This window comes from Suricata suricatta, chromosome 6, assembly GCF_006229205.1.
Source record: "Suricata suricatta isolate VVHF042 chromosome 6, meerkat_22Aug2017_6uvM2_HiC, whole genome shotgun sequence".
NCBI classification, from domain to species: Eukaryota; Metazoa; Chordata; class Mammalia; order Carnivora; family Herpestidae; genus Suricata; species Suricata suricatta.
The window spans coordinates 123,300,261-123,324,521 of NC_043705.1; the positions used below are offsets into that span (position 1 = coordinate 123,300,261).

The window sequence follows — 24,261 nt, forward strand, 5'->3', positions numbered from 1 at the left end:
ATATACACCAACTTAAAACAGCAGTTATCTCTGAGGAATAAGAGAAAGGGATGATTATGATAGAGATCTGTAATGTTTAATTTTTACCAAGACAAAGTATACATTTATTGCTTAAAATAATTTTAAATAAATAAGAATTTAAAATCATAAATGGATTTAGCTAAATGTTTCTTGAGATCAATTGCCAATTATTCTAGTACTATTTAACAATTTAACAGTGAAATCTGTTATCACAACCCCCAGTTTGAAATACCACCACAGGCGCCTGGGTGGCTTAGTCCGTTGAGTGTCCGGCTTCGGCTCAGGTCATGATCTCACGATTCGTGGGTTCCAGCCCTGTATTGGGCTCTGTGCTGACAGCTAGCTCAGAGCCTGGAGCCTGCTTCAGATTCTATGTCTCCCTTTCTCTCTGACCCTCCCCTGCTCATGCTGTCTCTCTCTCTCTCTAAAATAAATAAAAACCGTAAAAAAATTAAAAAAAAAAAAAAACACCAGTAATCATAAACCAGTGGTTCTCAAGCAGGGGCAGTTTTGTCCTCCAGGAGATATTTGGCAATATCTGGAGACATTTTTGTTTATCAGTAGTACTGAGGTTGAAGTGCCTGGGTGGCTCAGTCGGTTAATCGGCCAGCTTCAGCTCAGGTCATGATCTCATGGTTCATGGGTTCGAGTCCTGCGTCGGGCTCTCTGCTGAGATCCTGGAGCCTGCTTCTGATTCTGTGTCTCCCTCTGTCTCTGCCCCTCCCCCGCTCACACTCTGTGTCTCTCTCCCTCAAAAACAAATATACATACATACATACATAAAAAATAGTACGGAGATTGAGAAACTCTGTCCTAAACCAGAGTTCCTTTTTTGTGAGTCCATTTTGGCAGTTGTCTTTCATTACTCAGTCTGTTTTGTTTTCTTCTATAATACTAAACTCTTAACTATTGAAGCTTCAGAGTATGTTAACAAAATGTTTTTTTAATGTTTACCTGTTTTTGAGAAAGAGAACATGAGCAGGAAAGGCGGGTGCAGAGGATCCAAAGTGGGTTCTGCACGGACAGTGGTGAGCCCTATAGGCTCAAACTGTGAGATGATAACCTGAGCCGAAATTGGGCGTTCAGCCAACTGAGCCACCCAGACTATTCTCTGCCCCCCAGTTTTTTCTTGCCCCTTGCGCAGAAGAACTTCTTTGGCTTTTCTTATATGTTTGTTTTTCCAGATGAACTTGACTACAACTTTGTTCAGTTTCTCCAAAGTTCTTTTTTTTTTTGACATTTTTAATAATTTATATTTATTTTTATCATTATTTTTTATAATAGTTTATTGTTAAATTGGCTTCCATATGACACCCAGTGCTTCTCCCCACAAGTGCCCCCCACCACGACCATCACCCCCTCCCTCCCTCGCCCTCCCCTTTCAGTCCATGGTTCGTTTTCAAAGTTTTCCAAAGTTCTTATGATGTTTTTTAAGTAGTACTTCACTGAATTAATAGATTAGTTTGGGGAATATCACTTTTATAATACTGACTCTTCTTGGCCGAGAGTATATGATGTCCTGCTTACTGAAGTTAATGCTGTGTACCTGCCTTGATTTGAATAGGTTGTGTGCATTTAAAATTTTGGGTTTGGTTGGTTGTACCTATGTATTTTATCTTTTAGAGGTCCTCCCGTTCACATTTTATTTTTCACTTGTTTTTATATTTATATATATATATATATATATATATAAGCTATTAATTTTTGGTATTAATTTTGCAACCTGCCACTTGACTGCATTCCTTTATTTGTAGTATATTTTTCATATGATATTCTTGGGTTTTCTAATCTTAGAAACATAACTATAAATGATATTTTGCCTTCTTTCTCTTTTCTAACTTAATTGATACTTATAAATAGGGAATAAAAAATAATACTTTACATGCATGCTGTGTTTTTAATTGTATTGAAAATGCTTCTGGGTATAAAATATACTAATTAACATGGTTAGCCTCTTTTTCTAGAACATGTAACTGTTGATTTTGGGATTATGAGTTCAAGCCCCAGGTTGGGCATAGAACTTACAGGAAGAAAAATAAAAAGTAAAGGGGCCGCCTGGGTGGCTCAGTAGGTAAAGCGTCTGACTCCTGATCTCAGTTCAGAGTCTTTAGTTCAAGCTTTGCTTTGGGCTCCACACTGGGCATGAAGCCTACTTAAAAAGTAGGAGCACCTGGGTGGCTCAGTTGGTTAAACAACCAACTTCGCCTCCAGTCATGATCTCATGGTCCATGAGTTAGAGCCCTGCATTGGGCTCTCTGCTGACGCCTCAGAGCCTGAAGCCTGCTTCGGATTCTGTGTCTCCCTCTCTCTCTCTGCCCCTCTCCTGCACATGCTTGGTCTCTCAGAAATAAATAAACTTAAATAAAAAAATAAAAGCAAGAATTGAAACTGAACTTTGTCAGATAATTTTTCAGAATTTATTGACCTGAATGTATAGTTTTTCTCCTTTCAATCTGTTCAGTATTGTGTAATATGCAAGTAAATTATCATATCGAGCTAGCTTTGCATTCCAGGGGTGATTCTCATAATATGAGAATATTAATGAACTGTTAAATTCTATTTGCTAGTAGTCTATTTAGGAATTTTCTTTTGTGACATAAAAAAATTTTCTAGTTTTATTTTTGTCCTCGTTTTCAGATTTAGAATAAATAATACACTTAAGAAGAAAATAAATAATGCACTAATGGTATAAAAACAGTTTGGGAGTTTTTATTCTTTCTCTGAACTCTGCAATAGTTTTAATAGGATCAAACTATTGTCATTTGATGATATTATTTTCCAATTTCTCTCTCTCTCTCTCTCTCTAACTTAACAAAGTTTTATTTTCCAAAATATGAAGTTGGTGGGATCTGTTCATGCATGTTCACCAGCTGCTGAGGCATCTATCTCCACCCTTGGTGTTTCTGGTGTAAATTACTTGAGCTCTGTGCTTTGAAACCACTTTAGTAAGTTTTGGTCAGGGAACATCTGAGACAACAGCTGGAATTATAAGCTTATGGTTGGGAACTTCTTTAGAGTGTCAAATGTTGCTTTGTCTAACAAGACCAGGTTATCTGTTGAGCTTATCCTGAACTTTGTCTTTGGACCACTTCTTTTTGGCCTTGCCCCCAGATTTGTTCACTGAGTCTTTGTCTTTTTTGACCAACTTTCTGCCATTTTTCTTCTTCTTGTCCTTGGGTGACATTGTGAAGCTGAAAGAACAGCAGTCACCTATTTCCCAGTCTCTTTCAGTAAAAGGGGCAGCATTTTCTCAACTTTTTCTGTTGTGATTAATCAGTCTAATTTTCTCCTGAGCTTAACTTTAGCAACTTCTGTTTTCCTAGAAAAACTGACCAATTCAGCTAGGTTTTCCGATTTTTATGTGAAAAATTTTTCAATTTACAATTTCTTTGTAATTCTCCATTTGATTACACTAGCCAACAATTATAGGCACCATATAGGAGCAAAATTACAAATGGTTGTTTTAGTATTTATATGTGGTCAGAATTCACTAAATTCTTAATATATTTTAATATAAAATTGTATTAAGTATTACCTTCACATTTTTTTAATCTTTTAAAGAAAATTTTTTTTACATTTATTTATTTTTGAGAGACAGAGCGAGATAGAGCACAGTGGGGGAGGGGCAGAGAGAGAAGGAGACACAGAATCTGAAGCAGGATCCGGGCTCTGAGCTGTTAGCACAGAGCCCAACATGGGGTTCAGACCCACAAACCGTGAGATCATGACCTGAGCCAAAGTCAGGTGCTTAACTGACTGAGCCACCCAGATGCCATAATGTTTATTATTTTTGAGAGAGAGAGGGGTGGGGGGGGAATGAGCAGGGGAGGGGCAGAGAGAGGGGAAACACAGAATTTGAAGCAGGCTTCAGGCTCTGAGCTGTCAGCGCAGAGCCCAATGCATGGCTCGAACTCATGAACCATGCGATCATGACCTGAGCCAATGTCCGAACTCCTCCCAATGCAGGTGCCCCTCAGTTTTTTTAATACATAAAAGTATATGCACTATACATTATCATTCTGATTTCTGCTTCCTTTAACTTCACTGCTCTCCACCCAGGCATCCTTGAGGCTATTTCAGCTGATAACTGATCTTTGAAATCATGTAAATATAACAAAAGTACACCAATATTTTGATTACTTAAAACACACCAGAATGTCAGTATTTTGACATTTAAAAATGTCTTATTTAGGCAGTGGTTTACTTTTCATATTTTTTCCTGTTCTCACAGAATCACCTCTTTGGGTTTATTTCCAAATCTACCATTTTCCTATTTCTTTCTAATTTCATCTCTGATTTTCTATTTTTTGGGAGGTTTATTTTATTGAATTTTTTTTTTTTTTTACAAACTTTTTGAGATGGATACTTGTTTTATTCATTCTTTGTAATTCTAGTTCCAGTATAGTTAACATACAGTGTAATATTAGTTTCAGGTGTACAACGGAGTGATTTAACAATTCTGTACATCACGAGGTGCTCATCAAGACAGGTATACTCCTTAATCCCTGTCACGTATTTCACCCATGCCCCCACTCTCATTCACTCTTTAATTATGTAGAGGTTTTAACACAGATTTTGGCTATAGGTGTAATATTTTCTTTTTATTTTCTACATTATGTGAAATTTGTTTTAGCATTCTCTTTAAACAGAGTAGTTTTGAGGGAATTTTTAAATTCAGTGTGATTGAAGGAGGAAGGTCGCTTTTATTTCTGTAAATAAGCTCTAGTTTTTATAGTATTGTAATCTGATAAAAGAATTCTATTTAATCTATGGGCACATTAAAAAGATGCTCTTAGTAAGATAGTGGGGCACGTAGGTGGCTCAGCCGGTTAAGGGTCCGACTGTTGATTTTGGCTCAGGTCATATCTCACAGTTCATGAGATTGAGCCCTGTGCCCAGCTCTGTGCTGATAGTGTGGAGCCTTTCAGAGGAAGCAAGGCAGGAAGGGGCAGAGAGAGTCCCAAGCAGGCTGCTTGCTGTCAGCACAGAGCCTGACCAGGGCCTGAACTCTCAAACTATGAGATTGTAACCTGAGCTGAGCTGAGTCAGACACTTAAAACCACCCAGCCTCCCCTCATAATGTCTGATTAATAGGATTCTTTATTATAGGGACACCAGTTTTCCTTATGTTGAATTTCCTTTGCCTTTCATCTTTTATCTTTGTAATAATTTTAAATCTTGTTCACTTTCCTCTTTTATCCCTTGTGATTGTCTCTTTGGCAGTGACCTGGTTTTTAGCTATGTCCTGCTCTTCTTATAGTTTAAAACTAAGATTCTTTTCAGAACAGGTTTTGTTTGTGTACATTTATTTATTTATTTTTGAGAGAAAGAGCAGAAGAGGGGCAGAGAGAGAGAAGGAGACGGAGAATCCCAAGCAGGCTGTACACACAGCACAGAGCTGACATGGGGTTCGACTCCACAGACCCTGAGATCATGACCTGAGCCGAAATCAAGAGTTGGATGCTTAACTGACGGAGCCACCCAGGAGCTTCCAGAATAGGCTTTAAAAAATTTTTTAATAGACATTATTTTTCAGAGTAGTTTTTGGATCTTCTGCTATCACACGTTCACTTCCTCCCTGTCAATATTCCTCACCAGAGGGGTACATTAGCTATAAGCAGTGAACCTGTGTTGACACATGAACATCACTGAAAGTTCATGAGAACAGATTTTTCATCTTTTTCATGATATGTTCCACCCAAATATAGAGATGTCACGCCTAGTTTGTTCTTGTTTTTTCATCTCCTTAGTTGTCAGTTCCCTTACAAAATTGTTTCTGTGCTACGACATCCAAACGACAATTGTCTTTGAACCTACCCAAGTCTTTTTATTAAAAAAAAATTTTTTTTAATGTTTTTAATTTATTTTTTGAGAGAAAGAGAGCGCGTGAGCAGGGGAGGGTCAGAGAGAGAGGAAGACACAGAATATGAAGACAGGCTCCAGGCTCTGAGCTAGCTGTCAGCACAGAGCTCGATGAAGGGCTTGAACCCACGAAGCATGAGATCATGACCTGAGCCGAAGTCGGACGCTTAACCAGCTGAACCACCCAGGCGCCCCTATCCATGCCTTTTTAAATCCCTTTCCTTTTTCTTCTCCTGTGAGCTCTGCTTTGAGGATTGTTTATTGCAAAGATATATGGATTTGCTGTATCCAGCCTTATTATAGACAGAGGCTGTGCTCTCTTCTGTGTCTTGATTGAATCTGCTGTGCTATTGTGTGAGGTGGATTCCATCAATACACCTTAAGGCTTAGTGTTCAAGCCCAGGGTGGACACCTAGAGCCTTTGTCTATGCAAAATCTGCTTTTTTTTTGCCTTTTTATTTTTTTATTTTTTTTAACCTGGGCCTATTCACCATCTCCTTGTAGAAACTACTTCCATTTCCCTGAACCAACAGAGTGTTTGGGTATGTGAAGCCACCTTGGGACACTTGTATTGAGAGTTTACAGTTATCCTTGGTAATACATTTTTCCCTACCCTTATTCCTTTGAAAGATGTTATCTTATTTTTCTTTTATAAAACTACATGTTAAAACAAAACAAAAACTACATGTTAGCCAAATGTCTATTTAGAGATAATTAGATGTGAATAATTAGGATTCTTTTTGTTCTTCCCTTCCTCACTTCTGCAAGAGTCTTCAGAATGGTGAATTCTATTCCTTTCTCTGTTAAGACGGAAAGAGAGGAAAAAGGAGTTTTTATGTTTAGGAAAATTTCTCCTGGGATAACCTTCAATATGACTTGTTAGATCTACCTCTCTGGGTTGGAAAGCTAGTGCTAAAATTTTTGGAATTTTTTCACTCAACTGCCAACCCCACCCCCATCTTTTCTCTAGAGAACCAAGTTAGCAGCTACATGGAAAGTTGCCCAGGCACTCCGTTTCTTGGAATGTTCTTTCAGTGACTTTTTCTTCTTTTTGGTTGAAGCTGTTACATTTTTGCTTGGATGGTGTGTTTTGTAACATATTTCTTAATCAGTCATGTGTGGGCCAGAGCTGGTGAAGTTTGGCTTTGTACTATCACATTAAGCAAAGAGTAACTTTTCTTGATTTCATAAAAGAAATTAGAAATTTTAATGAACTTTATTGTCTTCAGTTTTATTTAGTATTCAGATTATTTGAATAAATCTTAAACAGTGCCTGCTTTTAGGCATTCCTTTACCACTACAGTGAGTACTGAAAATGGTACTTTGCCTTCAGAGTAGTTCTTTTGTCCTAAACCCATGGTGATGAAGTAAATAAAATATAGGTAGGGGCACCTGGGTGGCTCAGTTGGTTAAGTGTCCGGCTTCAGCTCAGGTCATGATCTCACAGTTCGTGGGTTTGAGCCCCGAGTTGGGCTCTGTGCTGACAGCTCAGAGACTGGAGCCTGCTTCAGATTCTGTGTCTCCCTCTGTCTGACCCTCCCCTGCTCGCACTGTCTCTCTCTCTCTCTCTCTCTCTCTCTCTCTCAAAAATAAATTAAAAAAAAAAATTTTTTTAAAGAGCCTTTGCTCTTCAAAAAAAAAAAGAAAGAAAGAAAATATGGGTAGAGTTATTGTCAGGTTGGTCTGGCATCAGAGTTGCTATGTAGTATCGGAACTTCCTTTAGAATGGTATGCCTGGTATAATTTACAAAGGACATTTGGTTAACTTTTTAAAATGTTAATTATATATTATATTTCTGAACAGTATATGAGGTTATGGAATATTTTACAAAAAGAATGACTTATCACAACATGAATGAATCTCCAAAATACTATGTTAAGTGAAGGAAGCCTTAGACACAAAAGGTTGCATTATACGATTACATTTGGGTGAAATAACCAGAATAAACAAATCCATACAGACAGAATGCACATTGATGGGCTTCCAGAGAGTGGGGGGAGGGAAGAAATGAGAGAAACTACTTAATGGATAAGAGGTTTTACTCTGAAATTACACAATGCTTTGAATTGGATAGTGAACAACATAGTGAATTTACTCGCTTTAAAGTACTTGATTTTATTTGTTTATATATATATATTTATACATATATATATGAATTTTACCTTTCTAAAAAAATTTTTTTATTTTTGAGAGAGAACAAGTGGGGGAGGGGCAGAGAGAGAATCCTAAGCAGGCTCCGTGCCGTTGTGCTGTCAGCACAGAGCCTAACACGTGCAAACTCATGAACCATGAGATTATGACCAGATCCAAGATCAAGAATTGGACTCTTAACCAATGGAACCACCCAGACGTGGTTTAAAACAAGAATGATCTGTCAAATGTTAAAGCACAGTTCTCAAAGAAGAGCCTGAGAGAACTGCTGTAATTCTGCTTTGTGCTCAGATAGCTGTTGAAATATGTGATTGTTTCTTTCTACATATTTGTTGTGTTTTTTTCCAAGAGTATAAGTAATTTAGATTTTAGTGGTGGTGGCTTTGTAGTAAGAGTTCCTGTCTATCACTTTTTTTTTTTTTAAGTAATCTCTGCACCTGAGATGGGGTTCAATAAAACTCACCCCAAAATCAAGAGTCACATCCTCTACTGACTGACCAGCCAGGAGCCCCCTGTCTGTCACTTTAAATGATAGGACATTGACTTTCAGGGCGAAGAAATAATATTGTCTTAGCTTGCAAAAGAATCTGCAAATTATACTTGAAGTGTATTGTCTCATTCACTTTAGTTTAAAAATAATACTGCAGCACTTAGCTACCCCCTCCAACAAAAACCATCTAAACATACACACACCCCCAATCACTAAAAGCTGTAAAACTTTTTTTCTCACAAGACATGACAATTTTTGCCAAGAATTGTTGAGTCTGAGATAAGGTGTTACTGCATAAATGTAATAGAAAAACGTAACATCCTGCGAATGGACTTGGGAATGAAAGTCTGTCATGCGTGTGTCAATATTTATTTGTATCAACTAGAATATAGAAATGTTTTTTGTGTGTACAGTTGCTTGTTGTAAATGGTATTCATAAAGTCCTATTTTATTATTACAAACATATTCATCTATCAAATGGGAATAATAGTCCTATCTGCCACCAAAAGGTGATTGTGGGAATTTAAATTAGTTAATGTGGATAAGAGCTTAGAATAGTGCTTAGTTTATAATAAGCACTCAGTAAGCATTAGTTTTAATGACGAGAATAACTGTTATTATTTCTATTATTTAACCAAACTTCTAGTGTTACTTTTTGTGCTTATGTTAAATACAGTAGCCCTGTTGTAAATCTTTGAGCTGTCGGTTGTATGCTAAAAAAGGATTTACCCATTTACACTGCCACCAAATGAAAGTAACTGTGTTACCACAGTCTCATAAGGTGTTTAAGTCAGTGCAGGAAAATTTTTTAATTTTCCTTTTTTAAAGTTTTATTTATGTTAGAGACAGAGCAAGAGTGGGGTAGGGGCTGAGAGAGAGACACACACAGAATCTGAAACAGGCCCCAGGCCCTGAGCGGTCAGCACAGAGCCAGATGTGGTGCTTGAACCCACAAACAGCAAGATCATGACCTGACCCAAAGTCGGACGGACACTCAACCAACTGAGCCACCCAGGCACCCCAGTAACATGCGACTCTTGATCTCAGAGTTGTTTGAACCCCACATCAGGTGTAGAGACTACTTAAAATCTTTTGGGGAGCTTGGGGGGCTCAGTTGGTTGGGCATCTGACTATTGGTCTCAGCTCAGGTCTTGATCCCAGGGTCATGAGTTCAAGCCCCCCATTGGTCTCCACAGTAGGTATGAAGCCTGCTTAATAATTTAATTAATTAATTAAATCTTAAAAAAAAGAAAAGAAACTACCCAAGGAAACTAGTTACTGGTCTGGATCACCCATTGATAAAGGATATACATTTGGGGTATAGCAATTAGGGTATAACAGACCCCATCTAGTTATGAGAATTAAATGAAATCATGCATTTAAAGTGCTTAGCTCATGGGGCTTTTGGGTTCAGTCAGTTAAGCATCTGACGTTGAGTCATGATCTCACTGTTGGTCGGTTCGAGCCCCGTAGCCTGCTTCAGATTCTGTGTCTCCCTCTCCCCCTCCTCTGCTTGTGCTTGCTCACTCACTTGCTCGCTTGCTCGCTCTCACTCTCTCAAAAATAAATATTAAAAAAAATAAAGTGCTCAGCATGAAAAATAAAGTCCTTAGCATGGTGCTTGCCACATTCTAAGCATTATCAATACAACTAGAGATCAGAAGAGGAAATAGACTTCATAAGTGGTTTGGGTTGGGGGGGCAACTAATTTTTATTTGTTTTTTTTTTTTTTTTTTAACAAATACACCAAATAATCATGCAATACTGCCAGCATTGGATGAAATCCTGGACCACAACTCTGCACACTCTTTGGCAGCTGCTTCTGTGATAGCAGAATCTATCATTTCACCTTTATTGTTTACCATGACCCTGATGTTACCTTCAAAATAGAAAAACACACCATTGAAGCGCCTAGGTGGCTCAGTCAGTTAAGTGTCTGACTTTGGCTCAGGTCATGAGCCTGCTTCAGATTCTGTGTCTCCCTCTTTCTCTGCCCTTCCCCCTGTGCTCTCGCTCGCTCTCTCTCAAAAATATAAACATTTAAAAAAGAAAGAAAGAAAAAGAAGCCACATCTTTTCTCCTGTATGACCTTCATTGACCAATTACCACCGCTAGTTGTACCTTCTTTCTGAACTCTGGCTTGCGTTTCTTCACTGTGGCCATCACCATGTCACCCACAACAGCACCAAAAAGTCTGTTCAGTCGTCACTTGCTCCCCCCCCTTCACAGAGACAATACACGGTTTTTGGTTCCTGTGTTTTCAGCACAGTTGATCATAGCTCCTACTAGAAGACCCAATGAAATCCGGAGTTTCACACTGGAGGACCCACTACATCTCCTCACTTCAGCGTCTTAAATGTCAGAAAGGAAGCCATGAGTGTGTGTTTTTGTTTTTTGTTCTTTTGGGTTTTTTTTTTAAGTTTATGTATTTCTTTTGAGAGAGAGAGAGAGCGCAAGCAGGCAAGCAGGGGAGGGGCAGAGAGAGAATCCCATGCAGGCTTTGCCCTGTCAGCACAGAGCCTGATGCAGGGCTTGAACTTATGAACTCTGAGATCATGGCCCAAGCTGAAGCCAAGAGTCAGACACTTAACTAAGCCACCCAGACACCCCCGACCCCCATGATTAGTTTTTAAAGCTAATATTAAAATTATAGATCTCAGGGGCGCCTGGGTGACTCAGTCGGTTAAGCATCCGGCTTCGGCTCAGGTCATGAGTTCACAGCTCGTGGGTTCTAGCCCCGCATCAGGCTCCATGCTGACAGCTAGCTCAGAGCCTGGAGCCTGCTTCAGAATCTGTATCTCCCTCTCTCTCTGACCCTCTTCTCGCACTGTCTCTCTCTGTCTCTCAAAAATAAAAAAAAACATTAAAAAAAAAATTAAAAAAATTATAGATCTCAAATCATTTAATAGGGGGAGTTTTTCTGTCTACATAACTTTAGCTACTAAGATTCTTTATAGTCTAAATATTATCTCTCTGATTTGATTCTGTTTATCTTTGGTGTTGTCTTTTTACTTTCGAATGCATATTTTTCAGAGTTTATAAATCATGTGTATACTGTTTTTGTTGCTTTCCCAACTATAGACATCTGCTTAGAAAATAACCATGTTCTATAGAAAATTAATATAAATTTCTTGCTTCATAACAAATGATCTCAGAATGCAGACAGTTGACCTAGTTTTATTGTGGGTATTTATGTATTGACTTTTGATTTTTCATAAATAATTTATTTCCTTATTGGTTTTTAGTCTCTACCTTTATTTGCAAGTATAAGTCATAAATCCTCACTTTTTAACATTAGTTATTAATAAGTAGATTTTGATAAAACTTTGAATTACTTGAAACACACTCTGTATCTTGTCATACCAAGATTATAGCTGATTATTTAATACTTTTTTCTCTTAACATTCTTTAAAAGTACTTGAAACGTTTGAAGGGTACTGTTGACCCTTGAATAATGCAGGGGTTAGGGACACCAATCCCCACACATTTAAAAATTCATGTATAACTTTTGACTGCCCAAAACCTTCACTACTACTCCTGCTCCTCATAGGAAGACTCAACCAATAACACAGTCAATTAACACATTTCATACGTTGTATATATTACATCCTGTGTTCTTACAGTAATACCTAACTTTTCTAAAATTCTTTTGATATATCAAGGCTATGTGGTTTGTCTTCTTTTGTTGTTGTTAATGTTTACGTTATTTATTTTGAGGGAGTGAGCAGGGAAGGGGCAGAGAGAGAATCCCAGGCAGGCTCCATGCCTAGCATGGAACCCAACACAGGGTTTAAGCCGATGACCATGAGAACATGGCCCGAGCTGAAATCAAGAGTCAGACGCTCAACTGACTGAGTCACCCTGGTGCCCCTCATCTGTTTTTTTCAAATTATCACAGATGTCTAAAAAATTCTCTTAAGATTTTTAGTTTTTTTTTAAATTTTTTTAATGTTTTGTTTATTTTTGAGAGAGCACAAGTTGAGAAGGGGCAGAGAAAGAGGGAGACACAGAATCTGAAGCAGACTGCAGGCTCTAGGCTCTGAGCTGTCAGCACAGAACCCAATGCAGGGCTCAAACCCACAAACTATGAAATCATGACCTGAGCTAAAGTTGGTCACTCAACTGACAGAGCCACCCAGGTACCCCCAAATTTTTATCTTTAAGTGATCTCCACTCCCAACCCTCAGATCCAAGAGTGAGATCAAGAGCGTGCTCTACTGACTGAGCCAGCCTAGCACTCCTCTAATGTATTTATTTTTACGAAATCCATGTATAGGTGGACCCATACGGGTCCAACTCCTGTTATTCAAGGGTCGGTCAACTATATTTATGAAAGTTGGATATTTTGTGACTCAATTTTGTATTTTGAGCACAGCATCAGTAATTTTGATAAATATTACCCATAATTTCTCTTATGACCAGGATTCTTCTCACATTATTTTCAAAACTATTTTGTTTCCTAAACATTTATTGACTAATTTCTATATGTTGGCTACTTATGCTAGGCACAGAAGTTCAAAATAAATGATATTGATCTTCTCTTCAATGAGTTCAGTCTATTGAACATCTTAAAATAATACTTGATTTGTCTAAAAGAAGAGAGCTATTTATGACGCATTCATAGAGTTGTCTAACAAGCTGATTTCTTAAAACTCGATAAAAATTTTTTAAGTTTATTTTTATTTATTTTGAGAAAGAAATAACAAGTAGGGGAGGGGGAAGAGAGAGGAATAGAGAGAATCCCAAGCAGAATCCTTCCTCTCAGTGCAGAGCCGGATGTGGGGCTTGAACTCAGAAACTGAGATCATAACCTGAGCTGAAGTCAGATGCTTAACCAACTGAGCCACCCAGGTGCCCCAAAATTCTAAAAATTTTTAAACAAAAATCCTTAAACAGAATGTCTTGAACATCTTCCTGCGTTCTTCTTCCAAGTAAACTAAACCATCTTAATTTTTTTTCATTGAGTTGCATTTATCATGTGAACATTCACTGTTTTCATTTTTGTTAGTCTCTCAAGCTGCCAGCTACCACTTTTTGTATTTGTTAATTGTGTACTATCTCTTTAAATTTCTATCTCTTACAATTTATTCCTAATTTTTTGGTACTGCTTCTCCACATGTCCAGACTTTTTAGTTATTCCTATTTGAAGATCTGATTAATGGGGCACCTGGATGGCTCAGTTGGTTAAGTGTCCAATTCCACTTAGGTCATGATCTCACTGTTCACAAGTTCGAGTCCCCCATTGGTCTCTGTGCTGACAGCTCAGGTCCTAGAGCCTGCTTCACATTCTGTGTCTCCCTCTCCCTCTGCCCCTCCCTTTACTGTCCGTGCGCTCTCGCACGAGCTCTCTTTTTCTCAAAAAAATAAATAAAAACATGAAAAAAAAAAAGATCTGACTAATGGCCTAGGGGTGAATAGGTAGGTATAGTAAATCTCAGATTGTATAACTCCATAAGCTTCTTAGGCATACAAATAACAATGGATTCTATGACAAAATGCAAAAAGCCATATTTTATATTTGTTGCATTTGTGTGAAATGTCCAGGATAGGCAAATCTGTAGAAATACAAAGTGGTTTAGTGGTTGCCACGGGTTAGAGGAAAGGGAGAATGGAGAATGATAGCTGCTGGGTATGGAGGTTTCTCGGGGGAGGGAGCGGTGCAGATATTCTGGAATTAGATGGTCATTTTGGTTGAACAACTTTGTAAGTATACTGAAAACCACTGAATTTTACACTTTAAACGAATGGATGTTATGTGATTTGTATCTCAAGCTTTAAAATCTAAATGAAAGATTAAAAAATTTTTTTTTAATGTTTTATTTATTTTTGAGAGAGAGACAGCATGAGCAGGGGAGGATCAGCGAGAGGGGGAGACACAGGATCCGAAAACAGGCTCCAGGCTCTGAGCCAGCTGTCAGCACAGAGCCTAATGTGGGGCTCGAACCCACGAACTGTGAGATCATGACCTAAACTGAAGTTGGATGCCCTGAAGGCAGATTTTTCTAATCAGAGACCATTCAAAACATTCTGGATTGACGACTTTCTAAATCTATAGTTTTACTTTTGTCTTTTATTCATTGGTTTAGATTTTGAGTCTCTCAAATGTAACTTATTTACAGTGAAAGCATAATTTGTATTTTCCTTAGGAGTAATATAAGTGCAGTTGTGCATTAAATGAAAATTTAGATAATATACATTGTTTTTGAAGAAAAAACAAGTCTTCTTTACTTGGGATATTGATCTTCTCTAACTGTAGATAGCAAAGAACAAACATATGAGCCCTAAATATCTAAATAATTTTAGGGATTGCCATTTTAATAGGAAAGACCAGCAATAATTAAAAGTAAAAACAAACCAGCAAACTCTTATTAATTTATTTTGCATTTTTCTTCATTAAGGATAAATTGCAACATCTTTTTAAAGTGTAAATTATGTATTCATGAGTTTTGTTTTCATTACTTGTTTTATTTCATTTTGATTATTTTTATATGTAATTTTCTGTTTTTGTGATTTCTTCTATGTAACATTTTCAGTATTTAAAAAAATGTTAACAACTTCCTAAGTAACTTGTTATTCTGATGTTTGGAAATGAGTAATTCCTTTGGTCTATAAGTTACTAAACATATTTTTTGTTTCTGTTTTTAGGCCATGGAATTACTAGTAGAGAAGGCGATCAGTAGTGCTTCTAGTCCTCAGAGCCCTGGAGATGCACTGAGAAGAGTTTTTGAGTGCATTTCTTCAGGGATTATTCTTAAAGGTAAATTTTGGTTCATTCTTAATGTCTGTGCATTTGATAGTTGAATAAGAACTCTTTCTTTTACAAATGGATAATACTAATGCCTTTTTTCCCCTATGGTGATTGTTTGTAGGTAGTCCTGGCCTTCTGGATCCTTGTGAGAAGGATCCATTTGATACCTTGGCAACAATGACTGACCAACAGCGTGAAGACATCACTTCCAGTGCACAGGTACCAGTGTATTCCTAATCCCAAAGCTTTGTTGGGTCACTGTCCTTAAGAGGGGTGTGTGTGTGTGTGTGTGTGTGTGTGTTTAATGTTCATTTTATTTTTATTTTTGAGAGAGAGAAAAGGAGGGACAGAGAGAGAAAATCTCAAGCAGGCTTCGCACTGTCAGTGCTGAGCCCTATGCGGGACACGAGCTAACTAACCATGAGATATGCCCTGAGCCGAAACCAAGAGTCCCATGTTTGTCTGAGCCACCCAGGTGCCCCAAGGTTTTGTCCTTTTTTGTAATTGTCCTTTAGAAGAAATCACTATATAGTACTTTTTTTTTCTTTTCAGATTTTTATTTAAATTCTAATTAGTTGGGGTGTCTGGGTGGTTCACTCATTTCAGGACTCAGCTCTTGATTTCAGCTCAAGTCATGATCCCAGAGTCATGGTATTGAAACCTGTGGCAGTATTAATGCTGAGCATAGCGTCTGCTTAAGATTCTCTCTCTCTCTCTCTCTCTCTCTCTCTCTCTCTCTCTCTCATCCTCTCTCATTCTCCCTCTCATTCTCCCTCTCATGCCCCCCGTGTTCTCTCCCTCTCTCTCCCTCTCCCTCTCAAATTTAAAAAAGAAATAACACATACATACACAGATAAATTCTAGTTCATTACCATACAATGCAGTATTGGTCAGGAATAGAATGTAGTAATTCATCACTGACCTACAACACCCAGAGCCCATCATGAGTGCCTTCCTAATACCCACCACCCATCTACCACCCACCTTCCTCCATCAGTGGTCAGTTTGTTGTCTACCGTTAAGAATGTTTTTATGGTTTGTTTCCCTCTCTCTTTTTTTTTTTTCCTCCGGTATGTTCATCTGCTTTGTTTCTTAAATTCCACATATGAGTGAGATCATATGGTACTTACCGTTTTCTGACTAACTTCACTTGGCATAATATACTCTAGCTCCATCCATGCTGCAAAAGGCAAGCTTTCATTCTTCATTTTATACTTTAGAACTTTTTCTTTAGTTTATTTTTGAGAGAAAGTGAGGGGGAAAGCGCAAGCACAGAAGCAAGGGAGGGGCAGAGAGGGGGGAGCCAGGATCCCAAGCAGGTTCTACGTGTCCAACACAGAGCCCAGCTTGAGGCTCAAACTTAGGAACCATGAGATCATGACCTGAGCCGAAACCAAGAGTTAGACACTTAACTTGAGTGCATGCACCCCTTCAGATCTTGGTTTTTGTATCCTTTCTGTAAATACCTAGTAGTGCAATTGCTGGATTGTAGAGTAGTTCTATTTTTAACTTTCTGGGAAACCTCCACAGTTTTTCAGAGTGACTGCACCAGTTTGCATGCTCACCAACAGTGTAAGAGGTTCTCCACATCCTCACCAACACCTGCTGTTCATTGTGTTGTTAATTTTAGCCATTCAGATGTGTGAGGTGCTATCTTTTTGTGGTTTTGATTTGTATTTCCCTGATGATGAGTGATGTTGAGCATCTTTTTATGTGCTATTAGTCATCGGGATACCTTCTTTGGAATGTATAATTTTTCTTGTGCTTATTTGGTAAGCCCTTGGAGGAGATATAATTTAAACTAGATTTCACTAATCTTAAATTGCAGTATTTTAACTATAGTGTATAAGTCTAAGTAAGTGTATTATATAAATATAAAAATATCTATGTATAACAGGCCACCTGGTTGGCTCAGTCAGTTAAGCAGCCGATTTCTGCTCAGGTCATGATCTGACAGTTCATGAGTTCGAGCTTCATATGAGGCTTTGTGCTGACAGCTCAGAGCCTGGAGCCTGCTTTGGATTCTGTGTGTATGTCTCTCTCTTTGCCCCTCCCCTGCTTGCTATCTCTTAAAAAAAATGAATAAACATAAAAATTTTAAATAAAAAAACCTTTGTATTTTCAGTGTCTTATTAAATCTGAGTATTTGGTTCTATATCATGATCAGTAAAGGAACTGTGTATGTCCTTGGGTTTTAAGAAGTGATATGCTGTGTAGTTTATGGTAATTATTATTACAATTTAGCCCCCCTGCCACTGGAAAGGTTGTTAATTAAAAATGTAGTCTCTAGAGTCAAGACTCTCTGAGAGTTTGAATAAAGCACTATAAAACAGACCAAAGCAGTGTATGTCTCAAGCAGGATTATTGGGAAGATTAAATGAGTTAATGTGTATAACTGTATTAACGGTATCTGATATATGGAAGGATCATAATAAATGTTAGCTATTATCAGTTAACAATTTTATTAGAAGAATAATTACGGAAAAGAAAAACTATGTAAGCCTCATGAATGAAAAAGAAATTCTAAAACTCGTATAGCTTTCCTTTTCTTAATTGCAAAAATGTACAAAGGGGAGAAAAGGGAACTAGCTATGAACAGGAATACTTTAAGACCTAAGACATTAAGTTGTTGGACTTAAGTTCTTGATTTGTTGTCTCTTCTGGCAAAGATAATTTAGATTTTAGAAGATGTCGAGATTAAAGTAAATTGTGTCCAAAGTATATTAAGGAATAAGAATCTGATGAATATCTTAACAGAATTTTTATGATTACTAATTCATGTGTATTAGACAAGTTTTGTTTTTATTTCTCTGGGTTTAATTTTTTTGGGATGAAGATAGTTACCCTAAGTGACTTTCTTCCTTGTACTTAAATTGAAAGGCATTTTTTTTTTTTAAATGTGACTTCAAAGAAGGTGGTTTGGCTTTAAGAGGTAGTGACAGATGTCCTTGTTAATAGTGAAGGAGTTAACTGCATTACTCCATTTCTGTAACATTCATAAAGTAACATAAATATAGAGATGGAGAACAGAGTAGGGTTCTAGGAGTTTGGGATGGGGGTAGGGATTGTTCCGGCTATAAAGGAAGTCTTACTGTGATGGTACAGTTTAATTTGATGGTGACGTGGCTATACAAGGCAACACATACGGCAAAATTGCATAGAGCTAAACACACACAGGAGTGTATATATAACTGGTAAAATCTGAATAAGCTGTGTGAGTTACACCCATATTTTTATTAGTGGCCTGCAGTAGCATTCATGTTAATACTTTTTTTTTTTTAAGTTTATTTTTGAGAGAGCAAGTGGGTGAGGGGCATAGAGGGAGAAAGAGAATCCCAAGGAGGCCCTGCGCCATTAGCAAAGAGCTCAACACAGGGCTCAAACTCATGAACTGCGAGATCATGACCTAAGCCAAAATTGAGTCAGACACCCAACCGACTGAGGCACCTAGGTGCCTCCACACTTTGTATGGAGCCTGATGTAGAGGCTCGACGTGGGAACCCTGGGGTAATGACCTGAGCCGAAATCAAGAGTCCGATGTTCAACAGGCAAACCCTATGTTAATAATTCTGTTCCTTCCTTTGTTTCTGTCTGGGTCTATTCCCACCTCCCTTTGCCCTATAATGCTTATCTTTATGTTGGTACAGCGATCCTTTTCAAGTTGCTTCTGCAACATACAGCCTTGGTCATCTATTTAGATCACTCCTGTAGGTGTTAACCGTTGCCTCTCAGAAGAGGAATTGTAAAGTAAACCTTAAATCTTTGATGAAATTTTAAAATTTCAAGATATCTTTGGGAATTATTTCAGTATCAAACCTCAAATTTTGTTTGCCACTAAGTAATTGCCAATTATGTGGCAGAATTCTCTCCTGTTAAATATTAGAAATACATAGAAACCGCATGCAGAAGAAGAGGCTTTAAGATGCTCATTCTAGCCTCAGATGCTGTCTTAGTTTTACTTACTAGAGTATTTCTTCATTTAGAAACTCCTAGTATTGGGGTGCCTGGGTGGCTCAGTTGGTTAAGTTTCTGACTCTTGATCTTATAGTTCAGCTCTCCTTCTCAGGGTTGTGAGTTCAGGCCCTGCATTGGGCGTTGTGCTGGGTGTGAAGGTGAAGCCTACTCAGAAAAAGAGAAAAACTCCTATTATTAGAATAGGCTGGTAATTATCAGCAGTATCCCTATGGTAGCAATGTATTTTGAGAGAGACAGCATGAGTGGGGAAGGGGCAGAGACAGAAGGGGAGAGAGAAAATCCCAAGCAGGCTCTGCACTGTATGCACAGAGCCTGACACAGGGCTCGATCCCACAAACCGTGAGATCATGACCTGAGCCAAAACCAAGAGTCCAACATTTAACTGAGCCACCCAAGTGCCCTTAAAGTTTATTTTTTGAGAGAAAGAGTGCACAGTTGTGATCCGTGAGCAGGGGAGGGACAGAGAGATTGAGGGAGGAGAAAATCCCAAGCAGGCTCCACACTAACAGCACAGAGCCTGATGCAGGGCTCGAACTCATGAACCATGACTGGAGCCAAAACCAACGGTCAGACTCTTAATTGACTGAGCCACCTGGCTGCCCTATGGTAGAAATGTATTAATATTCATTATTATATACCAGATATCTTTGGATAGTCTCTGTTAATACAGAAAAAAACTCTGTTTATCTTTCATAAGTCTCTCTCAATAGAGAATTTGTAGATATTCCTAGTTCTCACTTCAGAAAGTTGCCTTATAGCTTAATGGAGATAGAGAAGCACCCACTTCTGGTGAAAATCCAGAATTACAAACTAAATAGAATGGCATATCAAGTCCTTATTAACACAGATGATTTGGGGACTTTCAGGATTTCAAAAGCCTATATAAGTGGCACAAAGTTCTAAGGAACTAAAATTGTATAATTGGGAAAAGTTTTAGAATAATAAATTCTCCGATGATTATAACCAACAACTGTATCTTAACTAAAATAAACAGGTATTTAAAATATTCTCAATAGCAGCCATTTGGAAAATAGTTGGACTCCTAGGGCCTAGGTATATGTCCAAGGGAATGGAACATGTCCACACAGAAACTTGTACAGGAATGTTCATAGCAGCATTATGCGTGATTGCTAAAAGGTGGAGACATCCCAAATACTCATTAGTTGGTGAGTGAATAAACAATTACAGTGTAATCTGACAGTGGAATATTATGTAGTTATTAAAAGGAATGAAATACTGATACATGCTACAACATGGATTAACCTTACAAACCTTATGCTAAGTGAAAGAAGCCAGACACAGAAAGCCATATAATACAGGAATCCATTTGTATGAAATGTCCACAGTATACAAATCTGTAGACATAGAAAAGCAGATTACCAGTTGTCACTACCTAAGAGTGGAGGGGTTGAGGAATGACTGTCATTGGGTCGTAGGATTTTGGGGGGCAGGGGGAAGGTTGTGTGTGAAAATATTATGAAATTAGTGGTTATGGTTGAACAACTTCATAGTATACTAACATTGAATTGTACATTTTAAAAGTGTGATTCTGAGGATATGTTAATTATATCTCAAAAAAATAGTCTGGGGTACCTCGATGGTACCACTCTTGGTTTCAGCTCAGGTCATGATCTCACAGTCCCAAGTCGTCAGATTCTGCACTGACAGCACAGTGTCTGCTTGGGATTCTCTGTCTCCCTCTTTTTCTGCCCCTTCCCTGTTCTCTCTTTCAAAAATAAACATTTAAAAAAAAGTCTAAGGGTGCCTGGGTGGCTCACTGTCAGTTAAGCATCTGACTTCAGCTCAGGTCATGATATCACATTCCATGAATTTGAGCCCTGTATCAGACTCTCTGCTGTCAGCATAGAGCCATCTTCGGATCCTCTGTCTCCCTTCTTCCCTCTCTCCACCCCCAAAATAAACATTAAAAAAATAAGTTTGAACAGTTACATTGAAGGTTATAACCATATAGTAAAATTTACCATATAATCAGATGATTACATCTCTTTGAGTTAGTTTAAGGGGTATATAACCCAGAAACTTGAGGAATAGATTATGTCTTGTGAAATCTTAGGAGATTGGTGCCTGAGGTGTGTATGCCTATACATATATATCCATGTAACAAAATTTTTATTTTTAGTTCATGAAGTAACAAATTAAAGAAATGTCCTTTTTGTAAACATGGGGAAGTGTGTGTATATATGTGAGGCCTATGCACATGTTCATCCACAGAAAAAATGGGAAAATACATGACTATAAACCAAACAGGGATTTACTCCATGAGTGAGACATTTCCTTTTGCTATTATTGTTTCAAGGCTTTAAAAATTTTTTTAATGTTTGTTTACTTTTGAGAGACAGAATGACAGAGCACAAACAGGAGAGGGGCAGAGAGGGAGGGAGACACGGAATTTGAAGCAGATTCCAGTCCCCGAGGTGTCGGCACAGAGCCTCACATGGGGTTTGAACTCACAAACCCTGAGATCATGAATTTTTTTTTAAGATTTATTTTTTGGGGCACCTGGTGGCTCAGTTGGTTAAGTGTCCGACTTCAGCTCAGGTCAGGATCTCGTAGTTCCTGGGTTTGAGCCCGTATAGGGCTCTGTGCTGCCAGCTCACAGCCGGGAGCCTACTTCAAATTCTGTGTCTCCCTCTCTCTGCCCTTACCCTGGTAATGTTCTATTTCTGTCTCTCAAAAATGGGTAAAAACATTAAAAAAAATTTTTAAATATGTTTTAAGTTTTAAAAAGCAAAATAGCATGTGTACAGAAAAGCCTAAAGATATAAACACAAGAACAGACAGTATTTCAGTTGTAAAACTAATATTGTTCAAGTTATTTCATTAAATATGCCTTTTTGTATTGTTACATGGAGACATAAACCTAGTTAATGAATATTTTGGTCTTTAATATTAACTCTGAATTCTGGCTCTTTATGTTGCAGTTTGCATTGAGACTCCTTGCATTCCGCCAGATACACAAAGTTCTAGGCATGGATCCATTACCCCAAATGAGCCAACGTTTTAACATCCACAACAACAGGAAACGAAGAAGGGATAGCGATGGAGTTGATGGATTTGAAGCTGAGGGGAAAAAAGACAAAAAAGATTACGATAACTTTTAAAAAGTTTCTGTAAATCTGCAGTGTTAAAAACAACAGGTGCCCATTTGTTGGTTGTTTTTCATTCATGATAATGTCTACTTTGAAAAGTTTATCAAGAATTTAAAGAATTTCATGGAAGAACCAAGTTTTTCTGTGACATTAATATCTTAATGTACAGTGTTAGGGATTATATGAATGGAAAGACACCCCTGCCCCCCAAAATTGTGCTCCAGCTAGGGGAAAAGCAGTGGTTCAGATTTTTTCCCCATGATTTTGGTTTTATTTACTGGTTTCCCTAGCTCCCCCTATTTTTGTGTCTTTTATTAACTAGTCTTATTAAATCTTTACTGTATTTAATGCAGTATTTGTGCTTCAGTTGCTATGTGTATTTTGATATTTTTATTTAGTTTTGTTTGCTCTTTGACACTAGATGTTACTTTGTGTTATAGATGATATCCTTTGCTCTTAATATTTTACAGCAGTACGTTTTTTTGTAACGTGGAACTGCAGAATTTTTTCCTTTTGTTTTATTCTGTATGTGATGGATTTCAACACAAAAAGTTATCCTGCCATTTAAGTGCTCAGAACTGAATGTTTCTGCAGATCTTGTGGCATTTGTCTCTAGTGTGATATATAAAGGTGTAATTAAGACAGATTTCTGTTAATCTAATCAAGTTTGCTGTTAGTTGTGCATTAGCAGTATAAAAGCTAATATATACTATATGGTCTTGCAACAGTTTTAAAGCCTCTGCATAATTGATAATAAAAATGCATGACATTTTTGTTTTTAATAGACTTTTAAAATTATAATTTTAGGTTTGACACGTAGATCTTTGTACAGTTGACTTTTTGACATAGCAAGGCCAAAAATAACTTTCTGAATATTTTTTTCTTCTGCATAAGTGGAAAGGGCATTTTTCATATATAAGTGGGCTAACCAATATTTTCAGAAGAACTTTATCATTGTGCAACTAACAACAGTAACTAGCCCTTAATTATGATGACAGTTCCTTATTGGTGTGTGTGAGATTACTCTAGCAAACTATTACAGTGTAACACAGTTGAATGATTCCTCCCCCTGCCCATCACCCATATAATTTACAGTTCTCTTAATGGTGAGGTTGATAAAGTATTACTGATAAAAATTTAAGATTATCTAAGGAAAAAAACCAGAAAATTATTTGGTGTGGCCATCTTACATGCTTATGTGTCCTACAAAAAGCTAAATATTCTAGCAGTGGTGTAATGAGAAGTTACATCTTACTGTTGATTATGTATGCTCTGGTACACAGATGTCATTTTGTTGTCACAGCACTACAGTGAAATACACAAATAAAAACTTAAATTCATATAATGACTTAAATGTATTATGTTAGAATTGACTCATGACTACTTTTGCTTTGAAATGACTTATACTTCAGTAAAACCATATTCAAGTTTATTGAGTACTTACGTCTTATTAATGCTGCCTGAGCACATAATTTCCAGAAAGTTTTATAAGTCAGTAGTACATTGGCTCAACTTTTTGATTTGGTCAGAATCTTTCCCTGGACCCTTAGAGGACCAGGAAACTGTAGAGACGACTACCAGAGAACTAGAACAAGAGACTTGCGCTTTTCTTCCAATTTGGTCACATATACTATGTAATGTGGGCAAGTCTTTTTGTTTGTTTGTTTCTGGGTCTCCTTTTACTCTTTTGAATAATTTGTGGCCCAGTAAAAATTTAGAATTTTGTTTTTCACAGTTTTCTTAAGAGAGAGGTCAAGAGGGCATCTGGGTAGCTCAGTCGGTTGAGCGTCTGAGTTCGGCTCAGGTCATGATCCCACAGTTTGTGGTGGGTTCAAGCCCCATATCAGGCTGTGTGCTGACAGCTCAAAGCCTGGAACCTGCTTTGGATTTTGTGTCTCCCTCT

The 24,261-nt window shown here is 37.7% G+C and overlaps 1 protein-coding gene and 1 pseudogene across 1 annotated transcript in view; one reads left to right on the forward strand and one right to left on the reverse strand.

The window, feature by feature from the left end:
• Positions 1–23,789, forward strand: part of ZFR (zinc finger RNA binding protein) — an 83,368-nt gene extending 59,579 nt beyond the window's left edge. The window contains exons 17-19 of the mRNA XM_029941039.1: positions 15,171–15,282; positions 15,395–15,492; positions 22,191–23,789. Coding sequence (XP_029796899.1) covers positions 15,171–15,282; positions 15,395–15,492; positions 22,191–22,370 — 390 coding nt within the window. The 3' untranslated portion in view covers positions 22,371–23,789. The remainder of the gene's footprint in view (positions 1–15,170; positions 15,283–15,394; positions 15,493–22,190) is intronic.
• Positions 2,875–3,205, reverse strand: LOC115293248 (annotated as a pseudogene).
• Positions 23,790–24,261: the final 472 nt, after the last annotated feature.